Source organism: Scyliorhinus canicula, chromosome 18 (genome assembly GCF_902713615.1).
Source record: "Scyliorhinus canicula chromosome 18, sScyCan1.1, whole genome shotgun sequence".
Lineage (NCBI taxonomy): Eukaryota > Metazoa > Chordata > Chondrichthyes > Carcharhiniformes > Scyliorhinidae > Scyliorhinus > Scyliorhinus canicula.
The window spans coordinates 6,368,837-6,395,352 of NC_052163.1; the positions used below are offsets into that span (position 1 = coordinate 6,368,837).

The 26,516-nt window shown below is 48.2% G+C and overlaps 1 protein-coding gene across 6 annotated transcripts in view; it reads left to right on the forward strand.

The window, feature by feature from the left end:
- The window catches only part of LOC119953471 (sodium-coupled monocarboxylate transporter 1-like), a 243,059-nt gene that overhangs the window by 205,338 nt on the left and 11,205 nt on the right, over positions 1 to 26,516 (forward strand). For 2 of the 6 annotated variants that reach the window (XM_038777785.1, XM_038777788.1), the window contains 2 exons: positions 10,825 to 10,874; positions 18,309 to 18,503. In XM_038777785.1, coding sequence (XP_038633713.1) covers positions 10,825 to 10,874; positions 18,309 to 18,384 — 126 coding nt within the window. In that variant the 3' untranslated portion in view covers positions 18,385 to 18,503. Of the gene's footprint in view, positions 1 to 10,824; positions 10,875 to 18,308; positions 18,627 to 26,516 lie in introns of those variants that run through there. The other 4 variants (XR_005458029.1, XM_038777786.1, XM_038777789.1 and 1 more) reach the window with 4 other exon arrangements.

Below are 26,516 nucleotides of genomic sequence, written 5' to 3' on the forward strand. Positions count from 1 at the left end.
GTGTCACTGTGTAGAACCAGGGGCCGAGGTGGGTGGTCAGTTAGTGTGCAGCAAGGTGGCCTCCGGAATGGAGGTCCGTGCCTAGGCACCGTCCCAGTCCTGAGGGGAGGGGGGCGCACCCTGGCTGCTTGGCTTGTCCCGCCCTCCCCCTCCCCTCCCAGCCCCTGGCAGGGGCCCCCCACCGCAGCCAGCACGACCGATGTCCGGTCCAGTAGCCCGCAGTCACTCCACGCCATTTATAAGAACATAAGAACTAGGAGCAGGAGTAGGCCATCTGGCCCCTCGAGCCTGCTCCGCCATTCAATTAGGTCATGGCTGATCTTTTGTGGACTCAGCTCCACTTTCCGGCCGGAACACCATAACCCTTAATCCCTTTATTCTTCAAAAAACTATCTATCTTTACCTTAAAAACATGTAATGAAGGAGCCTCAACTGCTTCACTGGGCAAGGAATTCCATAGATTCACAACCCTTTGGGTGAAGAAGTTCCTCCTAAACTCAGTCCTAAATCTACTTCCCCTTATTTTGAGGCTATGTCCCCTAGTTCTGCTGTCACCTGCCAGTGGAAACAACCTGCCCGCATCTATCCTATCTATTCCCTTCATAATTTAAATGTTTCTATAAGATCCCCCCTCATCCTTCTAAATTACAACGAGTACAGTCCCAGTCTACTCAACCTCTCCTCATAATCCAACCCCTTCAGCTCTGGGATTAACCTAGTGAATCTCCTCTGCACACCCTCCAGCGCCAGTACGTCCTTTCTCAAGTAAGGAGACCAAAACTGAACACAATACTCCAGGTGTGGCCGCACTAACACCTTATACAATTGCAACATAACCTCCCTAGTCTTAAACTCCATCCCTCTAGCAATGAAGGACAAAATTCCATTTGCCTTCTTAATCACCTGTTGCACTTGTAAACCAACCTCTGTGACTCATGCACTAGCACACCCAAGTCTCTCTGAACAGCGGCATGCTTTAATATTTTATCGTTTAAATAATAATCCCGTTTGCTGTTATTCCTACCAAAATGGATAACCTCACATTTGTCAACATTGTATTCCATCTGCCAGACCCTAGCCCATTCACTTAACCTATCCAAATCCCTCTGCAGACTTCCAGTATCCTCTGCACTTTTTGCTTTACCACTCATCTTAGTGTCATCTGCAAACTTGGACACATTGCCCTTGGTCCCCAACTCCAAATCATCTATGTAAATTGTGAACAATTGTGGGCCCAACACGGATCCCTGAGGGACACCACTAGCTACTGATTGCCAACCAGAGAAACACCCATTTATCCCAACTCTTTGCTTTCTATTAATTAACCAATCCTCTATCCATGCTACTACTTTACCCTTAATGCCATGCATCTTTATCTTATGCAGCAACCTTTTGTGTGGCACCTTGTCAAAGGCTTTCTGGAAATCCAGATATACCACATCCATCGGCTCCCCGTTATCTACTGCACTGGTAATGTCCTCAAAAAATTCCACTAAATTAGTTAGGCATGACCTGCCCTTTACGAACCCATGCTGCGTCTGCCCAATGGGACAATTTCTATCCAGATGCCTCGCAATTTCTTCCTTGATGATAGATTCCAGCATCTTCCCTACTACCGAAGTTAAGCTCACTGGCCTATAATTTCCTGCTTTCTGCCTACCTCCTTTTTTAAACAGTGGCGTCACGTTTGCTAATTTCCAATCCACCGGGACCACCCCAGAGTCTAGTGAATTTCGGTAAATTATCACTAGTGCATCTGCAATTTCCCTAGCCATCTCTTTTAGCACTCTGGGATGCATTCCATCAGGGCCAGGAGACTTGTCTACCTTTAGCCCCATTAGCTTGCCCATCACTCCCTCCTTAGTGATAACAATCCTCTCAAGGTCCTCACCTGTCATAGCCTCATTTCTATCAGTCGCTGGCATGTTATTTGTGTCTTCCACTGTGAAGACCGACCCAAAAAACCTGTTCAGTTCCTCAGCCATTTCCTCATTTCCCATTATTAAAACTCCCTTCTCATCCTCTAAAGGACCAATATTTACCTTAGCCACTCTTTTTTGTCTTATATATTTGTAAAAACCTTTACTGTCTGTTTTTATATTCTGAGCAAGTTTACTCTCATACTCTATCTTACTCTTCTTTATAGCTTTTTTAGTAGCTTTCTGTTGCCCCCTAAAGATTTCCCAGTCCTCTAATCTCCCAACAATCTTTGCCACTTTATATGCTTTTTCCTTCAATTTGATACTCTCCCTTATTTCCTTAGATATCCACGGTCGATTTTCCCTCTTTCTTCCGTCCTTCCTTTTTGTTGGTATAAACCTTTGCTGAGCACTGTGAAAAATCGCTTGGAAGGTTCTCCACTGTTCCTCAACTGTTCCACCATAAAGTCTTAGCTCCCAGTCTACCTTAGCTAGTTCTTCTCTCATCCCCTTGTAATCTCCTTTGTTTAAACACAGAACACTAGTATTTGATTTTACTTTCTCACCCTCCATCTGTATTTTAAATTCCACCATATTGTGATCGCTCCTTCCGAGAGGATCCCTAACTATGAGATCATGAATCAATCCTGTTTCATTACACAGGACAAGATCTAGGACCGCTTGTTCCCTCGTAGGTTCCATTACATACTGTTCTAGGAAACTATCGCGGATACATTCTATAAACTCCTCCTCAAGGTTGCCTTGACCGACCTGGTTAAACCAATCGACATGTAGATTAAAATCCCCCATGATAACTGCTGTACCATTTCTACATGCATCAGTTATTTCTTTGTTTATTGCCTGCCCCACCATATCGTTACTATTTGGTGGCCGATAGACTACTCCTATCAGTGACTTTTTCGCCTTACTATTCCTGATTTCCACCCAAATGGATTCAACCTTATCCTCCATAGCACCGATGTCATCCCTTACTATTGCCCTGATGTCATCCTTAAATAACAGAGCAACACCACCTCCCTTATCATCCACTCTGTCCTTCCGAATAGTTTGATACCCTCGGATATTTAACTCCCAGTCGTGACCATCCTTTAACCATGTTTCAGTAATGGCCACTAAATCATAGTCATTTACGATGATTTGTGCCATCAATTTCCTACCTCGTCTCTTGCTCAGCAGCCACAACGCCAGGTTCATGATTTCTGAGACCACAAGTGTACCACGCCGTCGGGAACTCAGCCCATTGGAGGCGGTGAATCTTGGAAGCCTCAGAGAATAGGGTATCAGACCCGCAAATTATTTGCCTACTGTAGTTTAACCCCCCGCAGCGAGAGACACATTTACGCCATTTTCAGGGTGCATCCCGATTTGGCGTCAAACCAGCGTCTACCCCGATTTTGGAGTCAGAGGCTATTCTCCACCCAATCGCGTTATGTGATTTTGGCGTCGGAAAGCGGAGAATCCCGCCCAATGTTTTCAAGAAGCAGTTAGATATAGCACTTAGTGCGAAGTGGAACAAAGGACACGGGACAAAGCGGGATTAGGCTATTGAGTTGGATGATCAGCCATAATCATACTAAATTGCGGAACAGACCCAAAGGGCCGAATGTTTCTATAACAGCTGCCCATCACTAAGAAATGACACGAGATTCACTCTCAAGTATAAAAATACACAGCAAAAAAAATACGTTAACTTTCATTGTGTCTTAACTTTGGTGTATATTATTTTTTTTTTATGTTGTGGGCCAGAGTTTAGAGAACCCCAAAGTGTATCATGGAGTTCACCTGACCCACAACTTTTAATAGATTGTGGTATGGGGAGCACACGGCCCACTCTACAGGTGTGGTACAGCAGAAATGGAAAAGTGTTTTTTAAAGCAAAGCGATGTTTATTCTATGAACTCAAGTTAGCCTTTTTAAAACATACAGTGAACAGCTTAGTAACCATCAATTCAAATACAACCCCCAAAGAATACAACACTGAGTAATCCTTAATAACTTCCCAAACATCCAGAAGACAAAAGAAACACCTTTTAACAGAAGCACATCAGGTTTACATTCATTACTGAGAACATTTATAATTCTGAATTTACCAAATGATCAAGAGATAGGACGTAATTCTCCGGACTTACGAAAAATCGGAGAATAGAGGGCGGCGTAAATTTTTACGGACACGCTGGTCCAACGCCCTCCCGCTATTCTCCCCCCCCCCCACGCCCGCTCCCCGACACGAATTGCTGCTCGCCGTTTTTTTACGGCGAGCTGCGATTCTCCCCTGGCCGATGGGCCGATTTCCAAGGCCTTTACGGCCGTTTTTATGAACGTAAAACACACCTGGTCTGACCGTTCGTAAAAACGGCCGTAAAGCCCCGATCTGGGGAACCATGGCACCGATTGGCACGGCCGTGGTACGGCCAAGGGTGCCATGGGCACCGTGGGCACCGATCGCGGGCAGCGGGTATTTAACCCGCGCACTCTTTCTCCCTCCGCCGTCCCGCTGGATCCATTCGCGGGGCGGCTGAGGGGCATACCGGCCCGCGCATGCACGGGTTTCACGCATATGCGTGATGACGTCATCCGTGCATACGCGGGATGGAGTCGTCCAATCCGCGCATGCGCGGCTGACGTCATCTGACGCGTCAGCCGTCGCTAACTTTGGCTAGCGGGCTTAACGAAATTCGTTAAGCCTGCGATGCCGGAGTTCACGGCCGCGCGATTCTAGCCCCGACCGGGGAGCAGAATCGATTCCTGGTTGGGGGGGCGGAGGCCTTGCGCCAAACGCGCCCGTTTTTGACGCCAGCTTCCCGATTTTTCGTAACTCGGGAGAATCACGCCCACAGTCTTTTCATGGCAGAGAACAACAGTACACCTGCTTTGTCTGGCTTCAGCTACAACATTAAAATGAAACCAAAAAAACACAGACACACCCAAGCTTTTCTCAAAGTGAAACTAAAAAGCAGAACCAGAGCTCAGCTCCACCCACACTCTGACATCACTGCAGTAACATGAGCAGCCAAACATTTCTTAAAGTGACATTCTCATGACATTAATGTACAAAAACACAAATCAGTAACATTGTCAACACTCCACAGTTCAGTTTGTGAAATTTTCCCCTCTTTTCAACCCCTCCTCCCCCCGCGACAGAAAATTCCACAAACATTGTCATGAACAGTCCCCACTGTGTCTCAAAGCCTTCCAATGATCCCCTCAACTTGAACTTAATCTTTTCCAGCCAAAGCAAGTAACACAGGTCCCCCAGCCAGGCCACCACCCCTGGTGGCGTTGCCGATCACCAATCCAACAATATCCTTCGCCAGCCGATTAAAGAGGCGAAGGCCACACTTTGGCCCTCCTCGTCTCCATCAGCTCCGGCATTTCTGATACCCCAAAGATCGCCACCATTGGGTCCGGCCTGACCTCTATCCCCATAATCTTCGTAGAAGCGAATACCGCCTCCCAGTATCTCTCCAACCTCTCACAGCCCCAGAACATTTGCGCATGATTCGCTGGCCCTCGCCCACATTTCTCACACTCATCTGCCACACCCTGGAAGATCCCATTCATCCTCGCCTGAGTCATGTGCACCACCTTAAACTGAATCAAGCTCATCCTTGCGCACATGGAGGTTGAATTTACCCTACGCATCGCCTCACTCCACACTCCCCATCCTATATCCGTCCCCACCCTGCTCCGCCTCCTATTTATTCTTGATCCTCACCACCTGCGCTTCCCTTGATCCTCCAGCCAACCATATATATCACCAATTCTGCTCTCCCCCTCCACATATGGGCGCAGCAACCGCTCCAGCAGGGTATATTCTGGCAGCTTGCGAAACCCTCTACATTCCTTCTGTGTCAAGTTCCTCACTTGCATATATCTGAATTTGCTTTCCTTTGGCAGCTCCACCCTCTCCCGCAGCTCTTCCAAACTTGCAAACCTCTCCTCCAGAGATAAATCCCTTGCCCTCACCAGCCCCACTCCTATACATGCCATCCATCTCCCCCGGCTTAATCCCGTGATTCCCACACAGCGGTGTTAGCAAAAACATCCCCTCCATCCTAAAGAGCCTCCTCAACTGTTCCAAACCCTAATCGTGTGCTGTACCACTGGGCTCACCGTGTACCTCCCTGGTGCCGGCAGAACCGACGCTGTCACCATGGCCCTCAGGCTGAACCCTCTGAATCCTCCTCCAGCCTAACCCCTCTTCCTCCCATCACCATCTCACCTTCTTCAAGTCCGCCAGTAGTAATGCGTTCTGATTCAACTCCACATAATCTCTGATCATCGACCATACCTTCTCACAGAACCCCCTTAAACCTCCAACCAGTGTGGCGCATGAACCGAGATCATGATTCCCATGCACTCCGCCACCACCACCCCCACGATTTATGGGATGTGGGCGTCGCTGGTTTGGTCAGCATTTATTGCCCATCCCTAGTTGCTCCTCAGAAGGTGGCGGTGAGTTGCCTTCTTGAACCGCTGCAGTCCTTGAGGTGTAGGTGCACCCACTGTGCTGTTAGGGAGGGAGTTTCAGGATGTTGCCCCAGCGATATATTTGCACGTTAGGGTGGTGAGTGACTTTGAGGGAAACCTACAGGTGGTGGAGTTCCAAGGTATCTGCTGCTCTTGTCCTCTAGATGTTGTGGTCATGGGTTTGGAAGGTGTTCACCTTGGTGAGTTACTGTAGTGAATCTTGTAGATGGTACACACGGCTGCCACTGTTCATCGATGGTGGATGATTTGAATATTTGTGGAAGGGAAAGCAATCAAGTGGGCAGCTTTGTCCTGGGATGGTGTTGAGCTTCTTGAGTGTTGTTAGAGCTATACTCATCCAGGCAAGTGGAGAGTATACCATTACACTCCTGACTTGTGCCTTGTAGATGGTGGAAAGGCTTTGGGGGGGGAGGGGGGGTGGGGGGGTCAGGATGTGAGTTACTCGCCGTAGGATTCCTAGTCTTTGACCTGCTCTGGTAGCCACAGTATTAATTTGCCTAGTCCAGCTCAGTTTCTGATCAATGGTAACCCTCAGGATGTTGATAGTGAGGGATTCAGCGATGGTAATGCCATTGACTGTCAAGGGACGGTGGTTAGATCCTCTCTTGTAGGAGATGGTCATTGCCTGGCATTTGTGTGTTGCAAATATAACTTGCCATTTGTCAGCCCATGCCTGGATATTGTCCAGGCCTTGCTGCATTTGGACATACTGCTTCATTATCTGAGGAGTCGTGAATGGTGCTGACCATTGTGCGGTCATCTGCAAACATTCCCACTTCTGATCTTATGATGGAAGGGAGGTCATCGATGAAGCAGTTGAAGATGGTTGTGCCTCGGACACTACACTGAGGAACTCCTGCAGTGATGTCCTGGAGCTGAGATGACTGATCTCCAACCACCACAACCATCTTCCTTTGTGTCAGGTATGATTCCAACCAATGGAGAGTTTTCCCCCTGATTCTCATTGACTCCAGTTTAGCTAAAGGTTAGGGTTACCATAACCCTTAATACCATACTCAGCCAAATGTTGCCTTGATGTCAAGGGCAGTCACTCTCACCTCACCTCTGGCATTCAACTTTTTTGTCCATGTTTGAACCAAGGCTGTAATGAGGTCAGGAGCTGAGTGACCCTGGCAGAACCCAAACTGAGCATCCATGAGCAGGTTATTGCTGAGTAAGTGCCGCCTTGATAGCACTGTTGATGACTCCTTCCATCATTTTGCTGATGATGGAGACGTTTTATCTCACATCGAACCTTACTTCCAGCTCATGGTTTGACTTCAATCCTTTGCAATCATGAGAGAATGATACCCAGTCTTGCTGGAGTGAAAATCAGCCCTCGCAGTGGCCTTATGAAGAGAGTTTAGCTGGGTCTTTTGGGAAACAATTAGTTGAAATCCTCCACCCAGACTGCAGTACCAAAATTGAAACTACAATGGAGAAACAATTCAGTGAGGTAATATCGAATCACCATCTGTTACTGGGCAGGGCACAGCCGCCTGGGCCCTTCATTGGCACCAGCCATATCAATCAATCCGAGGATCACTGATGTCAGTCTAAAACAGCACAGCTTTCTGCTCGAATTAAAGGCTCTGGCCATTTTAAAGGCACATGTCCATAAAGCACTAATGGATCAAAAATGTAACAGCAAAAATAAAAGAAAGGGAAATATGGGAATAAATAGGAACAAACAGGAAGGACCCTTACAAAGGACATCCTCAGAGCTCAGCCGGAAAGCGGGAACCTTACAGCAGAGAGGAGGGGGCTGTCAGATTGGTGAAGGGGGTGGGAGGGAGGGCCAGCCCACCTTTCCCCAGCACCAGGGACCCTACCCCAACAACCAGGACCACTCAGGAAAAAGGGGTAAGGCTACCATAAGACCTCTTGGCAAATAGACCCGCTCATTTAACCATTGCACCTATCAACTTGGTACCACCACAAGTAGTTCAGGAGGAAACCAAAAACAAAGTGAGAGACACAGCGGAAGCCATATTTCTGGGGTCTCTCAGGGGAAGAAAAAGGATAAAGAGAAAGAGCAAGAACTATTAGAACTAATCACTCGGAAAGCAGAACTACCCGAGCTACTGCCCAAGACATTCGAGAGCCTCCTAACTGAACCACAGGGGGACCTCACTCCTACCCTGGGGGAAATTAAAAGGATAACTCTTGGGTCCAACATTTAAGTAATTTCTCACTTGAGTGCCAAAAGTAGCCACACCGGGTTCACATTACGAGCGTCCTGAGAGAGAGCACCCTATCCCTTGGGGTGGCAACAGGATACCGACCACAGTGGTGAGCCTGGCGTAGCCCAGCATCATCACAAAAGGAAACTCAGGAGAGCTCAAACCCAGAAACTGCCGCACAGCCCCAACCTTTGCACCCCATCAAGATAGTACTAACCCAGCCATACTCAGAAAGAACTAGACCCCCCGAGAAAGGGCACCCAGACAAATCATGGAAACTACTGTCTTAAGGACACAAAATGCGCACTTCTCCCTCCACCACAAGGATTGTCCGATAAAATAAGGCCCAAATGCATTTTGGATAAAGACAAAATAAAAGAACTCTGCACAAATTCCGTATTCAACTTTCGGCTTAAAGTGATATGAACTTGTTAAATCAGGATAACCAATGGTACAGGCCATCACACCCACATTATTCACTTCCCTGTAAACGGAAAAAATTGACAACCTCAAACATGACCAACTGGAAGCAAAGTGCAGGATAATAACCAAGGCAGTCCTCAGGATAAAGTTTTCTTCAGTGGCGCATGAGAAAAACCAAAATCCAGGATGAGGAAGGATCAAGATCAATGAGTACTCTTCAGGATCTCCCAAGGATTTCAACGATTGACAACTGACATCCAGAACAGGACAAAACAAATCCACACCAATCCCAGGCCTTGAAGACAGGATTAGATGTGCTCCATTGGGTTCCTCTGAGTAAATTGGATTTACAGATAAGCGAGCTCTCTGTTAAGGCTGTTCGTAGATGCTCAACTACTGAAAACAGTCCTCAAATGGCTTAGCTTTGCAAATGATGTTTAACTTAGAAGTTTGTGCAGGTGGAAAGTCAAATAAAGAAAGGTGGAGAACGCAGGATGAAAGCACCTGGAATGTACAAAAGATGCAGCACAGCGATCCTCTATTCTACCAGCATCAAGCCCCTGAACACATTATTACGCAGAATGAGGGACACCGCCGGCCCCAAACACCAGCACTATTTAAAGGGACCAGCTACTTACAGGATTACACAAGCAAGCATTCAAGAGATGTACTCTCACTTGGTGCTGGATGTAGGCTAGCAACCCTTGGGAAGCAGCAGAGGAAAAAAATGAAAAACAAAAATTTAAAAAGGAGCCAATGCAAAAAAATAGTTAAACATACATGTGCCCTGTTAAACTCTGGGGTGGGAGTTTCACAGTGGCAGTGGACAACGAAAATTATAACCGGGATGAACATGAAATTGGGTCAGACATAGAAAGTGAGATGTTTGATCTTGTTAAAGGATCAGTAAATCAAGAATTCTTCGATTTTTTTTTCTATAAATTTAGAGTAGCCAATTATTTTTTGTTTTCAATTAAGGGGCAATTTAGCGTGGCCAATCCATCTTTGGGTTGTGGGGGTGAAACCTACGCAGACACGGGGAGAATGTGCAAATTCCACACGGACAGTGACCCAGGACCGGGATTCGAACCCGGGTCCTCAGCGCTGCAGTCTCAGTGCTGACCACTGCGCCACATGCCTCCCTGAGTTCTTCGATTTTGAGTATAAAGATGGGAACATGCAAATCTTTGTGCGGCCCTGGACCAGTGAAATTACCAATCGGGTGCCACCACTTTGTACTATAGCATGCATTACGTACAAGTGACAAGCAAGTCAGACAAATCAAATAATTCCATTTGAGCCAGAGAATTTTCTTACAGTTAAAACCAGAGCCGCAGGAACAAGTCACAGCGCTGATCTAACAAAGATAAAATGCTGCTTATCTCATAAATCTAAGGCTTGTCAATCAGTGCACCGTATGTTAAAGAGAACACGATTTCAGCACGGTGAAATATTGGGTTTCAATGAATCTAAGTGTGTCGAATTTAAGGATTTTTCAGGGGGAAAGGTCTTAGAAAGGATGAAAGAGGCACTGCCAAAGTACATCTCTGCCTTTGCAAACACAAATGGAGGAGTTTTATTCATTGGTGTCAAAGACAGCAAAAGAGAAGTTGTTGGATGTGGGCAGTTTGTTGAAGATCCTGGGCTTTTTGAGGAATTAGTATCCAGAACTGAACAAAAACTAAACACTGCACCATCACACCCATCCAAAGAACATTAGCTACACGCTTAATGTTGCTAGAGTTATGAAAGAATCAAAACAGCTCAATTTTTAATTAATTTTACAGGTGGAAAAATTCTCCGTGTCGTGTTTGTCGATAACCCCGACTGCTGGAAGGTAGAAAATAATGAGATTAAAAGAGTGCAACTTCTTGAATGGAGTGAAAAGTTCAATGCAAATCGTGAGATAAAATTGTGTGTGAGTGCAGGATCACCAGCGGTTTCAGTCGGAGGTGCCGGATATTCGAACAAGTTGCAAAAGCAGCCGTTTAAAGTGGAACATAACTCCTCCAGTGAATCAGTATGGCACCAGATCACTTCTCTAATGAATTGTTTAAAGATTATCAAACTCTGGGGAATCCGCTGCTGCATATTAAACTTGCAGGAAGTCAGGAAGTTTTCTCCAGAAGCTAGGCTGTTGACATTGTCCTGCCAAACTTCTCTAAGGAATTGTTTAAAGATTATCAAGCTCTGGGGAATCTGCTGCCGCATATGGCAACCTGGCAACCTGGGCATTGCAAGCTGGCAGTGCCAAGGTGCCATGCTGCCCCCCCTGAGGTGCCACGACTTTGTGAACCAGTAACAACCGGCGCCTGGTTGAGACCTTGCTGGTGAGGCTCGTGAATTCTGGGTCCTGGGTGAATTGGGCAAGCGCATATTTAAATGAGCCCAATGGCTCATGTAAACATGCTTGCCTGGATCTCGCCTACCGAAAAAAAGAAAAGAAAGAAAAAAGATGTGCTCCATTGAATTTAATTTGCCTTGTCTCCAGATCGAGATTCCCGAAATATGGCACACAATTCTAAACTCAGCTGGTAATATCTCCACCGCCTCAACACTGGGACCAGGCTTAGCAGCATTCATCTCCTGTTCCCCCTTTCCCCCTGAGAACAGGATGGACGACAGGCCATGTAACATGAATTTGATTGTTGGCTCCCACCAAGGATGGTGCTCTTTCTATTGCAAGAAACTCCTCATGCGCCGCCATTGCCTCCATAAAAACACCCACAACTCTTGGAATTGGGCCTCGATGACCCATGACAATTGGGCCCATGACTTTGAGCCAGAACAGCATCTTCATTGGCAGGCATCATTCGTCAATGCATACCACACCACCAGGGCGGCAGTGGCATGGTGGCACAGTGGTTAGCATTGCTGCGTCACAGCGTCAGGGATCTGGATTCAGTTCAGGCTTTGGGTACCTGTCTGCACGTTCTCCCAGTGTCTGCGTGGGTTTTCTCCAGGTGCTTCAGTTTCCTCCACAGTCCAAAGATATGGAGGTTAATAATAATAATCTTTATTAGGTGGATTGGCTGTGATAAAATTGCCCCTAGTGTCCAGGGATGTATAGGTTAGGTGGGGCTACGGCGATAGTGCAGGGGGAATGGGCCTAGGTAACGTGCTCTTTCAGAGGGTCAGTGCAGTCTTGATGGGCCAAATGGCCTCCTTCTGCAATGTAGCGATTCTATGAGTTCACTCAAAAGCAACTGTGTCACAACGGCAGGGCTAACTCCTTCCAGCCACCATGACCGAGGATTTAAAAATTCTAACTTGGCTCCATCATGCAGAAATACCGATCAACAATCCTCAGGACGTAGTTCAAATCAAGTTAACCAAGAAAGGGCAAAAAAGAATTATGCACAAGGATGAAAAGACGGATTAAAAGATGGGTAGAACCAGAGCTCACGAAAAGGCAACTAACCACACCTGCCCTCACATAAAATGATCTCTTTATGTATCCATGATTGAAGGAGTTGGAACAGCAACTTTGGAAGACACAGAGGGCACGTCTAATGGAAAGGTTTCTAAGGGCAGGATTTACTGACCAACCCACCGCGTGTTTTTCGACAGCGGAAGCAGCCCACCAGCGGGATTTACCGACCCTGCCGCTGTGAACGGGATTTCCCGCTGTGACTGCACCCCTTGTTGCTGGGAAACTCATACATCAATGTGGGACCGGAATTTCCCATCAACTTGAACAGCCGGTAGATTGCGCCCTAAGTGTCATTTGTGGGGGGCTTTGTTGAGAGTTTCGTCCTGGCTCTGTCAGCAAGTTCCCACTGCTATCTAACCACACTTTAGTCACTTTCTTGGGCCCTGGGGAGTTTCTCACTGGTTTAGCCCACTTAGAATTATTTTCATCACTGGGGAACTGAGCTCACTGGCCAGCTTGGCTCCCCAAAGATCGGGCTGCCATTTTGGGAGGGTTCCCCGATCTCTCAGTGGGCTTGTGGGTCCTCCACCCATGAGCAATGTCAGCCCCCACACAGAGGAGGTGTTTCTGTGACCCCCTTTTCAAGTCTTCCCACACGCCCTTTTGGCCCCCCCTTCCAGGACCCCCACACCTTCACCCCATCCCTCCCCCAACATTCCAGTGGCCCCTTCATACATACCCTGCATCCTCCCACCCTTCAAACCCTTCTCCACCCTCCTTTCATGGGCAAGGCCTCTGTAAGGCCCTGACCCTTGGCACTGCCACCATGGCAGTGCTTCTGCTGACGTTGTGGTGCCTCCTGGTTACCCTGGCAATGCCAAGGTGGCAGTGCCAAGGGACAATTCTGGCAGTGCCAAGCTGCCTACGTTCTAGAAGAGGGCCAGTGGGCCACCCTGCCCTATTCCTGACTCCAGGAGCCTCCGATGGTCCGGGGACCCTGCGGGTGCCGTTCCACATGCTCCACATTTGTGTGGATCAGTACTGTACAACGCCCGGCTGGGGTCTCCCTGGGGATCCCGTTAGATGCCAGGAGGCTGGTAGATCCCGGGTGAGTAGGCTTAAGTGAATAGAACCCTCCGGAAGCACGCAGGTAAGTACATCTCCCCTCAAGGAGATGCGGGTCATGCCTGGGTAGCACCCTGGCACTGCCATCTGTTACTGCCCAGGCCTTGGGCGGGGGGGGGGGGGGGTCGTACTTTTATTTTTCTGTACCTAGGGCCCAACATGACATCATGGAACCACCCCCTTGATCTTTTGTTTATAAGTGCCTAACAACGCGGTGGAGGAAGCCACCTTTGGAGCTCTATAGTTTCCACGGCAAGAAAGTTCTGCCCTTAGGGTGGCAATTTCCAGTTCCGGCAGCGGCAGGTGTAATGAGCGGTGGGACGCGAAAATATGGATGCCCCAAAAATCAGTTTTCCACCAAGATGAAAATGGTTTCAAATTTTTCACTCTATTTTCATGGTGGGTGATGCAGCCTGACGCACCATGTCGGACTCTGCATTTGAATATCATGGAAATTCATTAAAATCTCAGCTTGCTGTAATTACGCCCGCACCACAGATCAAGTCGCCAAGCCAGTGGCTACTTAATGATTCACCACCACAAATAAGTGACATTCACCTGGTGAACTGCACTTCTCTCGTGATCTCAAGGTGTGTGTGCATAGTTCTTGCCTACCTTTCACTATGGTGATGTTGCTGCTGCTCCACCTTAGGCCAAGGCTGGTCAGGCAAGACCAGTATAAAGGCAAGGGGGTCAGAGCCAAGCCTTCTCCTGTGGGACCAATGGAAAGGCAGGGAGATGTGAGGGTGAGGTGGGGTGTTGGAGGGCTATCGTTTGAGTGCTTGATGGGGAGGAGACGAGAGAGGCAAGGGAACCCCAGTCCAAAGATGTGCAGGTTAGGTGGATTGGCCATGCTAAATTGCCCTTAATGTCCAAAATTGCCCTTAGTGTTGGGTGGGGTTACTGGGTTATGGGGATAGGATGGAGGTGTGGACCTTGGGTGGGGTGCTCTTTCCAAGAGCCGGTGCAGGCTCGATGGGCCGAATGGCCTCCTTCTGCACTGTAAATTCTATGTCTAGAAACAGGCTGGACAGCAAAGGATTAACGGTGGGGAGGTGGGTGAGACAAGTCAGAGGCAAAAGAAGGAGCCGGAAGGTAAAGGCCCCTAATGGGGCAGCAGGGGTGGCATAATCATTGAGGGGTGTGGCGATGGACTCCGGGGAATAGGTGCACCTAGACACACGATGGGGAGAGGGCCAAAAATAGAACAAAGAACAATACAGCACAGGTACAGGCCCTTCGGCCCTCCAAGCCTGTGCCGGTCATGACACCAATCTTAGCCAAAACCCTCAGCACTTCCTTGTCCCGTTTCTCTCTATATCCATCCTATCCGTGTATTTGTCAAGATGCCTTTTGAACACCATTAATGTATCTGCTTCCACAACCTCCCTTGGCAACGCGTTCCTGGCACTCACCATCCTCTGTGTCAAAAACCTAACTCGCACATCTCCTCTAAACCTTGCCCCACGGACCTTCACCTATGCCCCCTGGTGACTGACCCCTCCACCCTGGGAAAGAGTGCCTGTCCATCCACTCTATCCATGCACCTCATAAATCATAGACAGTGCTGCACAACAGTGCAAGAGGTAGTTCGAACCAAAAAGGAGAACAATCTGCGCCACTATTTCGACCTGATGCGACCATCAATTTACACGAGACGATTAGCAGAAGTGAACAGTGGTTTTAATAAGCTAGATCTGTGCCTGCCTGCGACTGCTCTGTACTGAGTGCCGCCTACAGGCTGCAGGTTTATATACCACCCTCGAGGGGGCGGAGCCACAGGCGGAGTCCACAGGGGCAAAAACATAATACAGTACAATACAGTGGTGAATTGCAGTAGCGATACATTCACCACACGACCCAAACCCCATTTAAAACTTTTTCCCCTCTTATTCTTTGCTATCTTCTTCAGCATACTATAAATGTTATCCTTAGGGATTTAAAACAACTAAAATCATTAGTAAAAGCAAATTACTGCGGATGCTAGAATCTGAAACAAAAACAAAAATCGCTGGACAATCTCAGCAGGTCTGACAGTATCTGTGGTGAGAGAGGGGGGTGAACGTTTTGAGTCTGGATGACTTTGTCAAAACTAGAGAGAACTAAAAATGGGGTCAGATTTATATTGTGGCGGGGGGGGGGGAGGGGGGGGGGGGGGTTGGTTGCGGTGAGGTTGGATAGAGGGCCAGCAATTGGCAGAGTTAGACAAAGATGTTGAGGACAGAAGACAAAAGCAAAAGGGCAGCATGGTAACACAAGTGGATAACACTATGGCTTCACAGCGCCAGGGTCCCAGGTTCGATTCCCCGCTGGGTCACTGTCTGTGCGGAGTCTGCACGTTCTCCCTGTGTCTACGTGGGTTTCCTCTGGGTGCTCCGGTTTCCTCCCACAGCCCAAAGACGTGCAGGTTAGGTGGACTGGCCATGCTAAATTGTTCTTAGTGTCCAAAAAGGTGAGGAGGGGCTATTGGGTTATGGGGATAGGGTGGAAGTGAGGGCTTAAGTGGGTCGGTGCAGACACGATGGGCCGAATGGCCTCCTTCTGCACTGTATGTTCTATGAATGTAAATGGCTGTGATTAAGGCTAAGAAGGGAAGTTGTTGAATTCAATGTTGAGGCTGTAACGTGCCTAATTGGAAGATTATTAGAAATATTGAGGGGAAAATGTGTGGTTGGAGAAGACAGTGTTTTCGATTGAACTCCAAATCATCCCAAACATCTTCTGCACGAGGTTTCTCACCCAAATTTACTTTACTGGTGCAACTAGGCAAATTTAGAAAACACAATAAATTCCCAATTGAAGATTTAAAATTTAAAACTGCCGAGCTTCAAATGTGTGTGACTCATGATCTGGAATTAAACACTCTCACGTACGCCATGTCACTATGGTCAATAATAAAATTCTAATTTTCATACATTAACAGGTTACCTAACCTTAATACTCCCAATTTAACCCAAACCAACAGTTATTAACTAAACACAGAACGTTATAGCACATGCGCTAGAAAAAGATAAATTACGGGATGGATTTTCTCTTTGGCAGACTCCCGTTGGAGATGAATCGCCTCTGATTTGTGCTTGCACTCGGAGTGGTGCCCAGAGGCGATTCATGTCCCTTCCCTTGCAAATTCATGCATGGCGGGGATTGCAAGGGGTTCCCTCGCAAATTCCACTACCAGGCCGCCTGCTCAAAATCTGGTGCTGAGCTACAATAATATTTAATTCAGTGACATATCCAAATGTTACATAACATAAGAACTAGGAGCAGGAGTAGGCCATCTGGCCCTTCGAGCCTGCTCCGCCATTTAATGAGATCATGGGTGATCTTTTGTGGACTCAGCTCCACTTTCCCGTCGGAACACCCATAACCCTTTATCTTGAAAACATTCAATGAAGGAGCCTCAACTGCTTCACTGGGCAAGGAATGCCATAGATTCACAACCCTTTGGGTGAAGAAGATCCTCCTAAGTCAGTCCTAAATCTACTCCCCCTTATTTTGAGGCTATGCCCCCGAGTTCTGCTTTCACCCGCCAGTGGAAACAACCTGCCCGCATCTATCCTATCTATTCCCTTCATAATTTTATATGTTTCTATAAGATCCCCCCCGCATCCTTCTAAATTCCAACGAGTACAGTCCCAGTCTACTCGTAATCCAACCCCTTCAACCCTGGGACTAACCTAGTGAATCTCATCTGCACACCCTCCAGAGCCAGTACGTCCTTTCTCAGGTAAGGAGACCAAAACTGAACACAATACTCCAGGTGTGGCCTCACTAACACCTTATACAGTTGCAGCACAACCTCCCTAGTCTTAAATTCTATCCCTCTAGCAATGAAGGACGAAACTCCATTTGTCTTTTTAATCACCTGTTGTACCTGTTAACCAACGTTTTGCAACTCATGCACTAGCACACCCAGGTCTCTCTGCATAGCAGCATGTTTTAAAATTTTATCATTTAAGTAATAATCCCTTTTGCTGTTATTCCGACCAAAATGGATAACCTCACATTTGTCAACATTGTATTCCATCTGCCAGACCCTACCCATTTACTTAAATTATCCAAATCCCTTTGCAGACTTCCAGTATCCTCTGCACTTTTTGCTTTACCACTCATCTTAGTGTCATTTGCAAACTTGGACACATTGTACTTGGTCCCCAACTCCAAATGATCTTTGTAAATTGTGAACAATTGTGGGCCCAACACTGATCTCTGAGGGACACCACGAGCTACTGATTGCCAACCAGAGAAACACCCATTAATCCCCACTCTTTGCTTTCTATTAATTAACCAATCCTCTATCCATGCTACTACTTTACACTTAATGCCATGCATCTTTATCTTATGCAGCAACGTTTTGTGTGGCACCTGGTCAAAAGCTTTCTGGAAATCCAGATGTACCACATCCATTGACTCCCCGTTGTCTACCGCACTGGTAATGTCCTCAAAAGATTCCACTAAATTAGTTAGGAGAATAGTTGGAATATCTAAACTGGCTCTGCACAGGGTGCCGTTGCATCCAAAGTGAAACCTTTCCTGCCATCACTTTCAAAGGCCCAAAGTGTAAACCTTTTTGGGCTTTCTTAGCCATCCTCTCTGGATTGAAACCAAGAGAGTTTTGGCGGAGCTGCCAGCATCCCAAGATTTTGGCTAGTTTGAGAATCTTATCAGATATAAATATGCTTATTTTGTCTAATCAAGTGCTTTGTTAGGAAATTGAAGGTCATATTTAGAATTAATCAAGTTTAATTATTCCATTTTCTTTTCATTTTACAGATCAACAAGTTGCAGAATCCATTACCACAACTCAAGAAAAGTCCTGAAAGCTGTGACAATACCATGCGAGCTCTAAACCCTATGAAATCTACTCGGATGTAAGATATTGAATTTGTGGGAAATTAGCTCTTTGTTGAAGTACCACTGCGTTCCTACAAATTGAGTGAATAAAGCAATCAGATTCCAGAAAGTCGATCGCTATTATCTTTATGTTCATTGCTATGTAAACAAGTTCTGTTTAATCTGTCCCATTACCGCAGCATTTATATTCTTTGGACGCATTTTTCCCACTTTGTTCTGCCAGGTACACAGCGACATAGGCCAAAAACGGGTTTCACGCCGGTTTCCGAGCTGCGCACGATGCACCCGATCTGTGGCGTCCGGTGCGATCTGGGTCACGCCCTCGCTGGGCGTCAAACAGATAATCATATTCAAATGAGCCGGAATGTTCATTTGAATATGCACAGCCCATTTGAGGCCGCATTTTCCCGGTTCCTGGCAGTCACCAGCAGCACCGGCCAGGACTCACGCCGGCACGAATTAGCGCTGGTCTCCAAAAATGGAGACTGGGTTCTCCCAAAATGGGACTATGTCCCCACGCCAGCGTAAAAACGCTGGCGTTTCACTCCCGAGTTTCCAATAAAAAAGAACAGTCGGTTCACATACCTGCAGGGGGCTAGCATGAACCCAGAGTGATTCACACAGCTTTAACTGCGGATATGGGCCCCTGCACTTCCGGTCTGGAGTCCGCGCATGCGCACGCTGGCGGCCTCCAGCGGCCGCGCCGAGTGCCATGGCGGACTCGGACTGCAGAGGCAGCTTCGAAATGTAGGCCCCCCCAATCGGCCGTACGTCCTTGCATTCGACCGGCCCATCTGTCCCCCGGCCTCCCATAAGGCCCTCCCCCCAGTTGTTGCCCATGTCTGCGGGGGTTGCGATATCCATTGGCATCGGGTGTGGGATACTCAACCTCACTTTTACATCTGGACACCCTTTAAAAATGGCACCCTGATCTCTGAGGAGCGGTCTTTCCTGCGTCTTAAAGTCCCCACTGCAGAAAAAAATTCTAAGTGTGGGATTTTCCAGTGAAAAACGTCCCAAGCTCCAAAAAAATGACTAAATGTGGATGAATACCAGTCTGGATCATGCCGGAATCACCCTGTGAAACCGGGCCCAAAATAACACAATTACTTTTTGGGAGAATCGCTCCGTTAACCTACATTTGTTGAACAATTTGTGCTAAATGGTAGTAATGACAAGTGGCTGAGGTCAGTTGTGATGTCAGATCAGGATGTCGATGGAGGTATTTGTCTTATCTTTGAAATTTTCTCCAACTGTTTAAAATGTCTCTCTTTATAGTACAGTACTGAATGCTAAAACTTTTAGGGGGCGATTCATCCACTCTGTTGCGCCTAGCGCAGATTCGGGCGCAATGTGTGAATCACGTAAGAGCCCCAAATTGAGCTCCATGCCGATGCGAAACCTCTCGTGAGTCACGATCCACTCATCCACACACTTACCCTTTGGCTCCTACATTTGTGATCATCAAAAGTTTCATCTACCCAGTTGCACCAGATTCCAGGTCGTTCAATGAACTCATGGCAATGGGTTCGGACCACTACGACCCCAAGCCGTCTGCAATTATGCATAGGTACCATTTTAACACGGCGACGCGTTCTCACGATGAGTCGGATTTAACTCAAATGTAGCTCTTGGCTGAGCACTGAAGTTTGAGCAGTCCCTCTCAGAAATGTAAAGGGACAGATTTGTGTGTGGTATCAATAATTTGGCTGCACAATGGAAGCTGTTAGCGGAAACTACGCTGGATTTAAAGCGAACCATTGAACTTTCCCTCTCTCATGAACACGGGGAGAAGGGTTTACAGGAACTGCAAGGGCCCGTTGATTATAGTGTGCATAGCTTGGGCCACCTTTCCATTCGGACTCCATCGGTCACAACAAGTTTGTGGCAGAGTTCGGTTTTTGGGTGTCACCATTGCTCGGAGGGATACTTTACCCGAGATTGATGGTGAGAGCCAGCCACCATGCCGCCGTTGTGGTCGAGGGGCTCGTGAGGGTCAGGGCTGTCCATGACAGCAACTGAGGTTGCCCAGGACGAGGTTTTGCGCATTGACTTCCAGGCGTATGCAACGACTGCTTGATGCAGTTGAACTGTTTTTCAACTCCAAGGAACGTGCCTATTCGGATTACTTTGCAGGTCAATGGGCAACCAGTATCGATGGAGATGGACACAGGAGCCCAATTGGCCACCTGTACGGGGGAACTGTTGAAAATTCTGGGGACCACCGTGATGCCGGTGACGTATGGACAGCAGGAAGCCCGCCTGCCCCTGGTGGTTGTACATGGTCCGGGTGCAAATTTACTAGGAAGAGACTGGCAATAAATCTTCTGAATGGGCTCTGGCAATCTTTACGATGTGTTGAATAAATATGCATAGATTTTCCAGGTAGGTCTGGGCCGAAATAAGGGTGCCAGAGCACACATCTATGTCGATCCTACTGCTCAGCCTGGTACTTCCGGGTGGGGCTGATTCTGTATGCGCTACTTCCTAAAGTGGATGCCAGGGATTTTCATAGTAATTTCATTGCAACGTTAATGTGACAATAATAAAAGATTATTATTATGCTGCAAAGTTTACAAACTTGGGCATCATTTGACCTGATCAGTTTGCCGAATGGGCTGCAATTGTGGTGCCAGTGATGAAACCTGATAAAACCATCCGGCTGTATGGGGACTTCAAGCTTAGCATAAACATGATGCAGTGGTTAGCACTGGGACTACGGCGCTGAGGATCCGGGTTTGAATCCCAGCCCTGGGTCACTGTCTGTGTGGAGTTTGCACATTCTCCCCGTGTCTGCGTGGGTTTCACCCCCACAACCCAAAGATGTGCAGTTAGGTAGATAGGCCATGCTAACTAGCCGCTTAATTGGAAAAAAAATAATTAGGTACTGTAAATTTATTTTTAAAATGCTTAGCGTAAACAAGGCTTTGCGATTCGACCGCTAACCAATGCCCTGGCCGAGGATCTATATGATTGGTTGGAAGGGGGCTATTCATTTACAAAGTTAGACATGAGCCAGGCATACCGACAGGTGGAGTTCGACCCGGAGTCAGAAAATTTGCCACAATAAATACACATCGGGAATTGTTCGAATACCGCATCCATTTGAATTTCGGCACCCGCGATATTTCAGAGAGTGTTGGAAAACATTCAAAAGGGCTTGCCAAAAGTGGCCCTCTTCTTAGATGATGATCGTATCACCGGTGGGCGCAGAGCGCCAGAATGCACAAATTAATAAGAAAGGTCTTGCTGTCATCTTTGGAATTAAGAAATTCCATCAATATGTGTGTAGATGACATTTTGTTAAAATAACAGACCACAAGCCATTGCTCTGCCTATTCCAGGAGGACAGGAGCATCCTGCCTATTGCGTGGGCCAGGATCCAGCAGTGGGGGCTCCTGCTTGCCGGTTACGAGTACACTTTTCAACACCATTCGGGTATCAGCATTACCCATGCGGACGCCGTCAGGTGTTGCCCGTGAGCGCCCCAACCCCACGTGTTGCGGATGAAGTGATTGCGACGTTGAATGTTATGGACACCTTACCGGTGACGGCAGCTTGAGTGCATGCATGAGCACTGAGGGACCCAGCGTTGGCAAAGCTTCACCTTATGTTACTCAAGGGTGGTAAAAAGGAAATATTTCCATCGACTCTGCGACCCTTTGCTCAGAAGTTCACCAAACTGAGTTTGGAGGATGGCGTAATATTGTGAGCCACTCAAGTTGTATTTCCGCCATTGAGACAGGTAACCCTGTTTCAGAATTTGCACACTGGCCATCCGGGGGTTTCACCTATGGACTTCTGGAAGTGCTGGTGACGGATAATGGAACTGCTTTTACCAGCGATGAATTTGCCGTTTTTATACAGCATTCTGGCATTCGGCACCTCCGCACTGTGCCATATCATCCTTCATCTAATGGACTGGCGGAGCTGACAGACCAAACGTTTAAATATGGATTGAACAAGCAGTTGACTGGGTCTATGGACATGCGGTTGGCGTGCTTCTTATTCAATTATCATACTAAGCCGCACGTGACCACTGGGATTGCACTAGCAGAACATTTGATGGGATGACGACTGAGGACTCGGTTGAATCTTACTCTTCCAAACCTTGGGGCCAAGGTCGAGTGGCATCAGGAATCGTAGAAGAATCACCATGGTTAAGGACCGCGGAGTAAATGTTCAGCGCCGGGGCCATTTATCCACGGGGTTTTGGCGATGGCTGTTGTGGCCTGGGAGTGGTACTGGGTCAGTTTGGCCCGGTCTCATATAGATTCCTAGTCCAGAGAAAAAAGCATGTGGACCATTAACCAGGCATGAGGTTGCCTGTCAGGATGTCCCACCGGCGGTTGTACGCCTGTCGTCGCAGCATGAGCCACCCTTTGAATTGAGGGCCCAGCCGTCAGGCTTGTCACGTCAGGCTCAGCAATAATGCTGCGACTCGGATTCTGACATGGACACCGGGGTATCCGCGCCAACAGACAGCAGTGTGTCTGGCACCGAGGTCCCTACGGTTCCTCTTCGGCTGTCTTGCAGGAAGTAGCGTTCAGCAACCTATTACACTCCACTCCACTCAGAACCACTGCAAGTGGAACAGCCACGGGCTTAGTGGCGCAGAAGGCCTCCGCCAGTGACAGCTGATGGACTCTGGGGGGGAGGGGTGTCATCACCCCCATGAGGGCCATGGGGATACATCATTGATCTCCCTGCGGAACTTGTGGAGGGGGCGGAGGCTAACCAGCTGGGGCATGTTATGAGCAAAAGTAGGCCTAGCTCAGGGCCTGATAAAACAAATCCTCCCAGCTAGGATTGCACTGAGAGTGAGATGCTGCATTACGCAGACTATTGTAAATATGTAAATAAATTCATCATCAATAATGAAAGTTTCCTTCTGAGTTAATATAGCCGCGAGAAGATTCACAGTGGTGAAGCCCCACTCTTTAGTGTTTGATTGTTGGCAGCTGTCTCCATGGTGCTGACACTCCTAGAGTTCGGGTACACTGTTCATACATCAAAGGTTGCTGGACTGTAATGAACTAATTATCCTCTGAGACATGGCACATGTGCCCTCGAAGGGGCACTTGAGAGTTGAGAGTATTTTGTTTATTAAACGGTCAACAGTAACAAAGATTTGAACATCAACTACATAACATTCCACATATCACATTTCCCATTAAACAAGGAAACGTCGCTGTTCCAGATTGTTACCAAGACAAAGTTATATCAGTTCATTTTCACACAAAAAAAACAAACACATGGTATCACCTCTTGCAGGTTTCTCAACAGAAATGGAGGAGAAGCCTGTATCATGTCCAGAATATTGTTATAGAAATGATCTGTCCATCAATGTGTGACTTGTTCCATGAATCAGTACCATTCTTCTCCAGGCCCAATTTCACCACAACCAAATCTTGACATCCACATATTCCACTTCCACTGGCGCTCAAGGTACAGTCGAACATCTGTGACTTCCAGCATGTTTAACCAGCAGTGATTTGCCAGTTACATGCAGCACTAACCGCACCAGCAAGAAAAGCAAGAGCAATCTGTGAAAGCATTTCTTCAACGGCGTCATCTGGTGGCACATTTGGAACAATGTCGTGCACAAGGCCCCGCAGCATCTTCTTTCTTCAAACCGGATTGCCTTCTGGACTCAAACGTCCCACTGAGCCCGGTGTTCCAGGACCCAGGTATCTTAGAAAAATTTTCCTTCTTTCCGGCTACAGAAAAGGAAGACACAGCAACAGCAGCCTACAGGCATTTGCAGTCACTAGCAGGAGCAAACAGCAAACACAACCTGCAGCTGTGAAGTGCTCTCACTACTAACAAAGCTAAAATCTCAATTACCATAGTCTTCAGCTGTGAAGCTAAGAGGCTGCTCACAGTCAAAGGGAATTAAATTGAATTTCAGGAGAGAAGCTGCAGCAGTGCTCTGTCCTGGAAGAATTTGGTGGGATAGACAAGCTAAGGTGTGGTTGCCCCTGTTATGGGTCTCCACAATATTTAAAGATGACTTGTAGGCCTCACAGATGCAAAGCCCCTCACCCTTCCTGCCCAGTGGCGACCCCTGACCTGGAACGCTTCAGCCTCCCAACCAAGCCACCCTCCCTGAGGAGTGACCGCACCCCTCCCTCTCCAATATGGGGGCAGCAGCTCCAGTGCCCTTGAACTGCATGCCATTGAACAAATGGAAATGGCTACTCACCTCCTCACTTCCCAGTAACCATTGCGCCAGGTTCCCGTTTATGAAAAGGAGTACTAAATGACGCCTGCGTGACGCCCCGCTTGGGAGTCGGGTAATTTCTGGGATGCCTCTGCATTTCATGGGATTGAAATAAATACAAATGAGCGTTAATGATATGCTCGCCATTTTTGGTTGTGATCGAGAAATTATCATCGGTAGCAGGCCGGATGAATTACAAAATGATTCGCGCCTGGCGTGAATCTCGATTTTGCCTCCTCCCACTATTCACATGGTGCGCCCCGATCCAAGCTGGGTGCAACGCAATCACTGAATCATGCCCGCCATGTCAGGATCCACCTCCTTGTCACAAGCAAGGCAAAGGCCAGGTCATTTGCCCCCTCCCCCATCTGGAGCTCAAGCACATCTGAAACCCCACAACTAAAGCCCCAGCAGTGGGCAAGGCACCAACCCAAAGCCCAGGATTCCTGACATAGTATCAAAAAAGGACCTCCATCTGAGGGCATGGTGTGCCGGCTCCCTCGAATACCGAACACATCTATCCTCCACCCCATCGAGAAACTGACTCATTCCAGCCTTCGTGAGGTGTGCTCAAAACATTACCTTTAGCTGGATTAGACTCAGCCTCGCACAAGACGAGGTCGTGTTCACCCTCCTTGATGCCTCGCTCCAAACCTCCTCTTCTAAGATCAGCCTAGCTCCTCTGCCCACTTTGCCTCCACACCCTCAACCGAGCACGTCTACTCCCCACTATCCGCTGGTATATACCAGACGTACTGGCCACACCAGGATAAAATCTGCTCGAGCAAGGTAGAAGGCTGGAAAGTGCCTTTTGACTCAGCTATGGACCTGGATATACCTGAATCCATCAGCATCTGTAAGCCCATGTAAGGATTCTCCGCTTGCCGACACCAAAATCGCAAAACGCAATAAGGCGGAGAATAGCCTCCAAAGCCAAAATCGCAGTAGGCGCCGTTTGAGGCCAAATTGGGATGCTGCGGCACCCCAAAAATGGCAGAAATGCAGCGCTCGCCACGCGGTGGTAAAATACAGTAGGTTACATATCATCAAGTAAAATACATATCATAGTGGCCCTGACACCCTATTCTCCAGGGCCTTGAAGATTCACCGCCTCCGATGGACCTTGTTCCCGATGGCGTGGTTCGCTTGTGGTCTCAAAAATCGTGAATCAGGCATTGTGGCTTCTGAGCGAGAGACAGCAGAGGTAGGACGGGGAGTGCAGTGACTGCGGCTGCCGGCCTGCACACTGGCCATGCTGGCTGGCGGGGTGAGGGGGGGGGGGTGGCTGCCAGGGCTGGGGAGGGGCCTTGCCAGGGCCGGGGGAGGGGGCGAATAGGCCAATCAGCAGGGGTGCCCCCCTCCCCCAGGACTGGGGCAGTGCCCAGGCAACGACCATCATTACGACGGCCATCTTGAGGCGCACACACTGACCCCCCACCCCGGCCCCTGGTTCGACACAGTGACACTGGCTATATGGATGCGCCCACCTCCACACCCCAGCCCCCTGCCACAGCGCCCCACCCCGCCCAACCGATCGCCACTCACCGGGGGACCACCCAGGGCCACACCACGGTAGCCCCTAGTGAGGGCAGTGCCTGCCAATGGTTCCCCTGGCAGCAGGGACGGTTGCTAGGACCAGTGTGACCGACGATGCCGGACACTGACGGGGCAGGGATGAGGGGGTGGGGGAGGGACATTCGGGGGTGGAGCCTGCACTGCCAACTGGGGCCACCATGTAGCCCATGAAACCTGGTTGGGGCCGGGAGAATGCGCCATGCTAACATCTAACGGGCTAGCATGCAAGCATCTAACATGCTAACGGGCAGGAGATTCAGAAGTCTACGAACAGACTCAAAAACAGCTTCTTCCCCACTGTCACCAGACTCCTAAATGACCCTCTTATG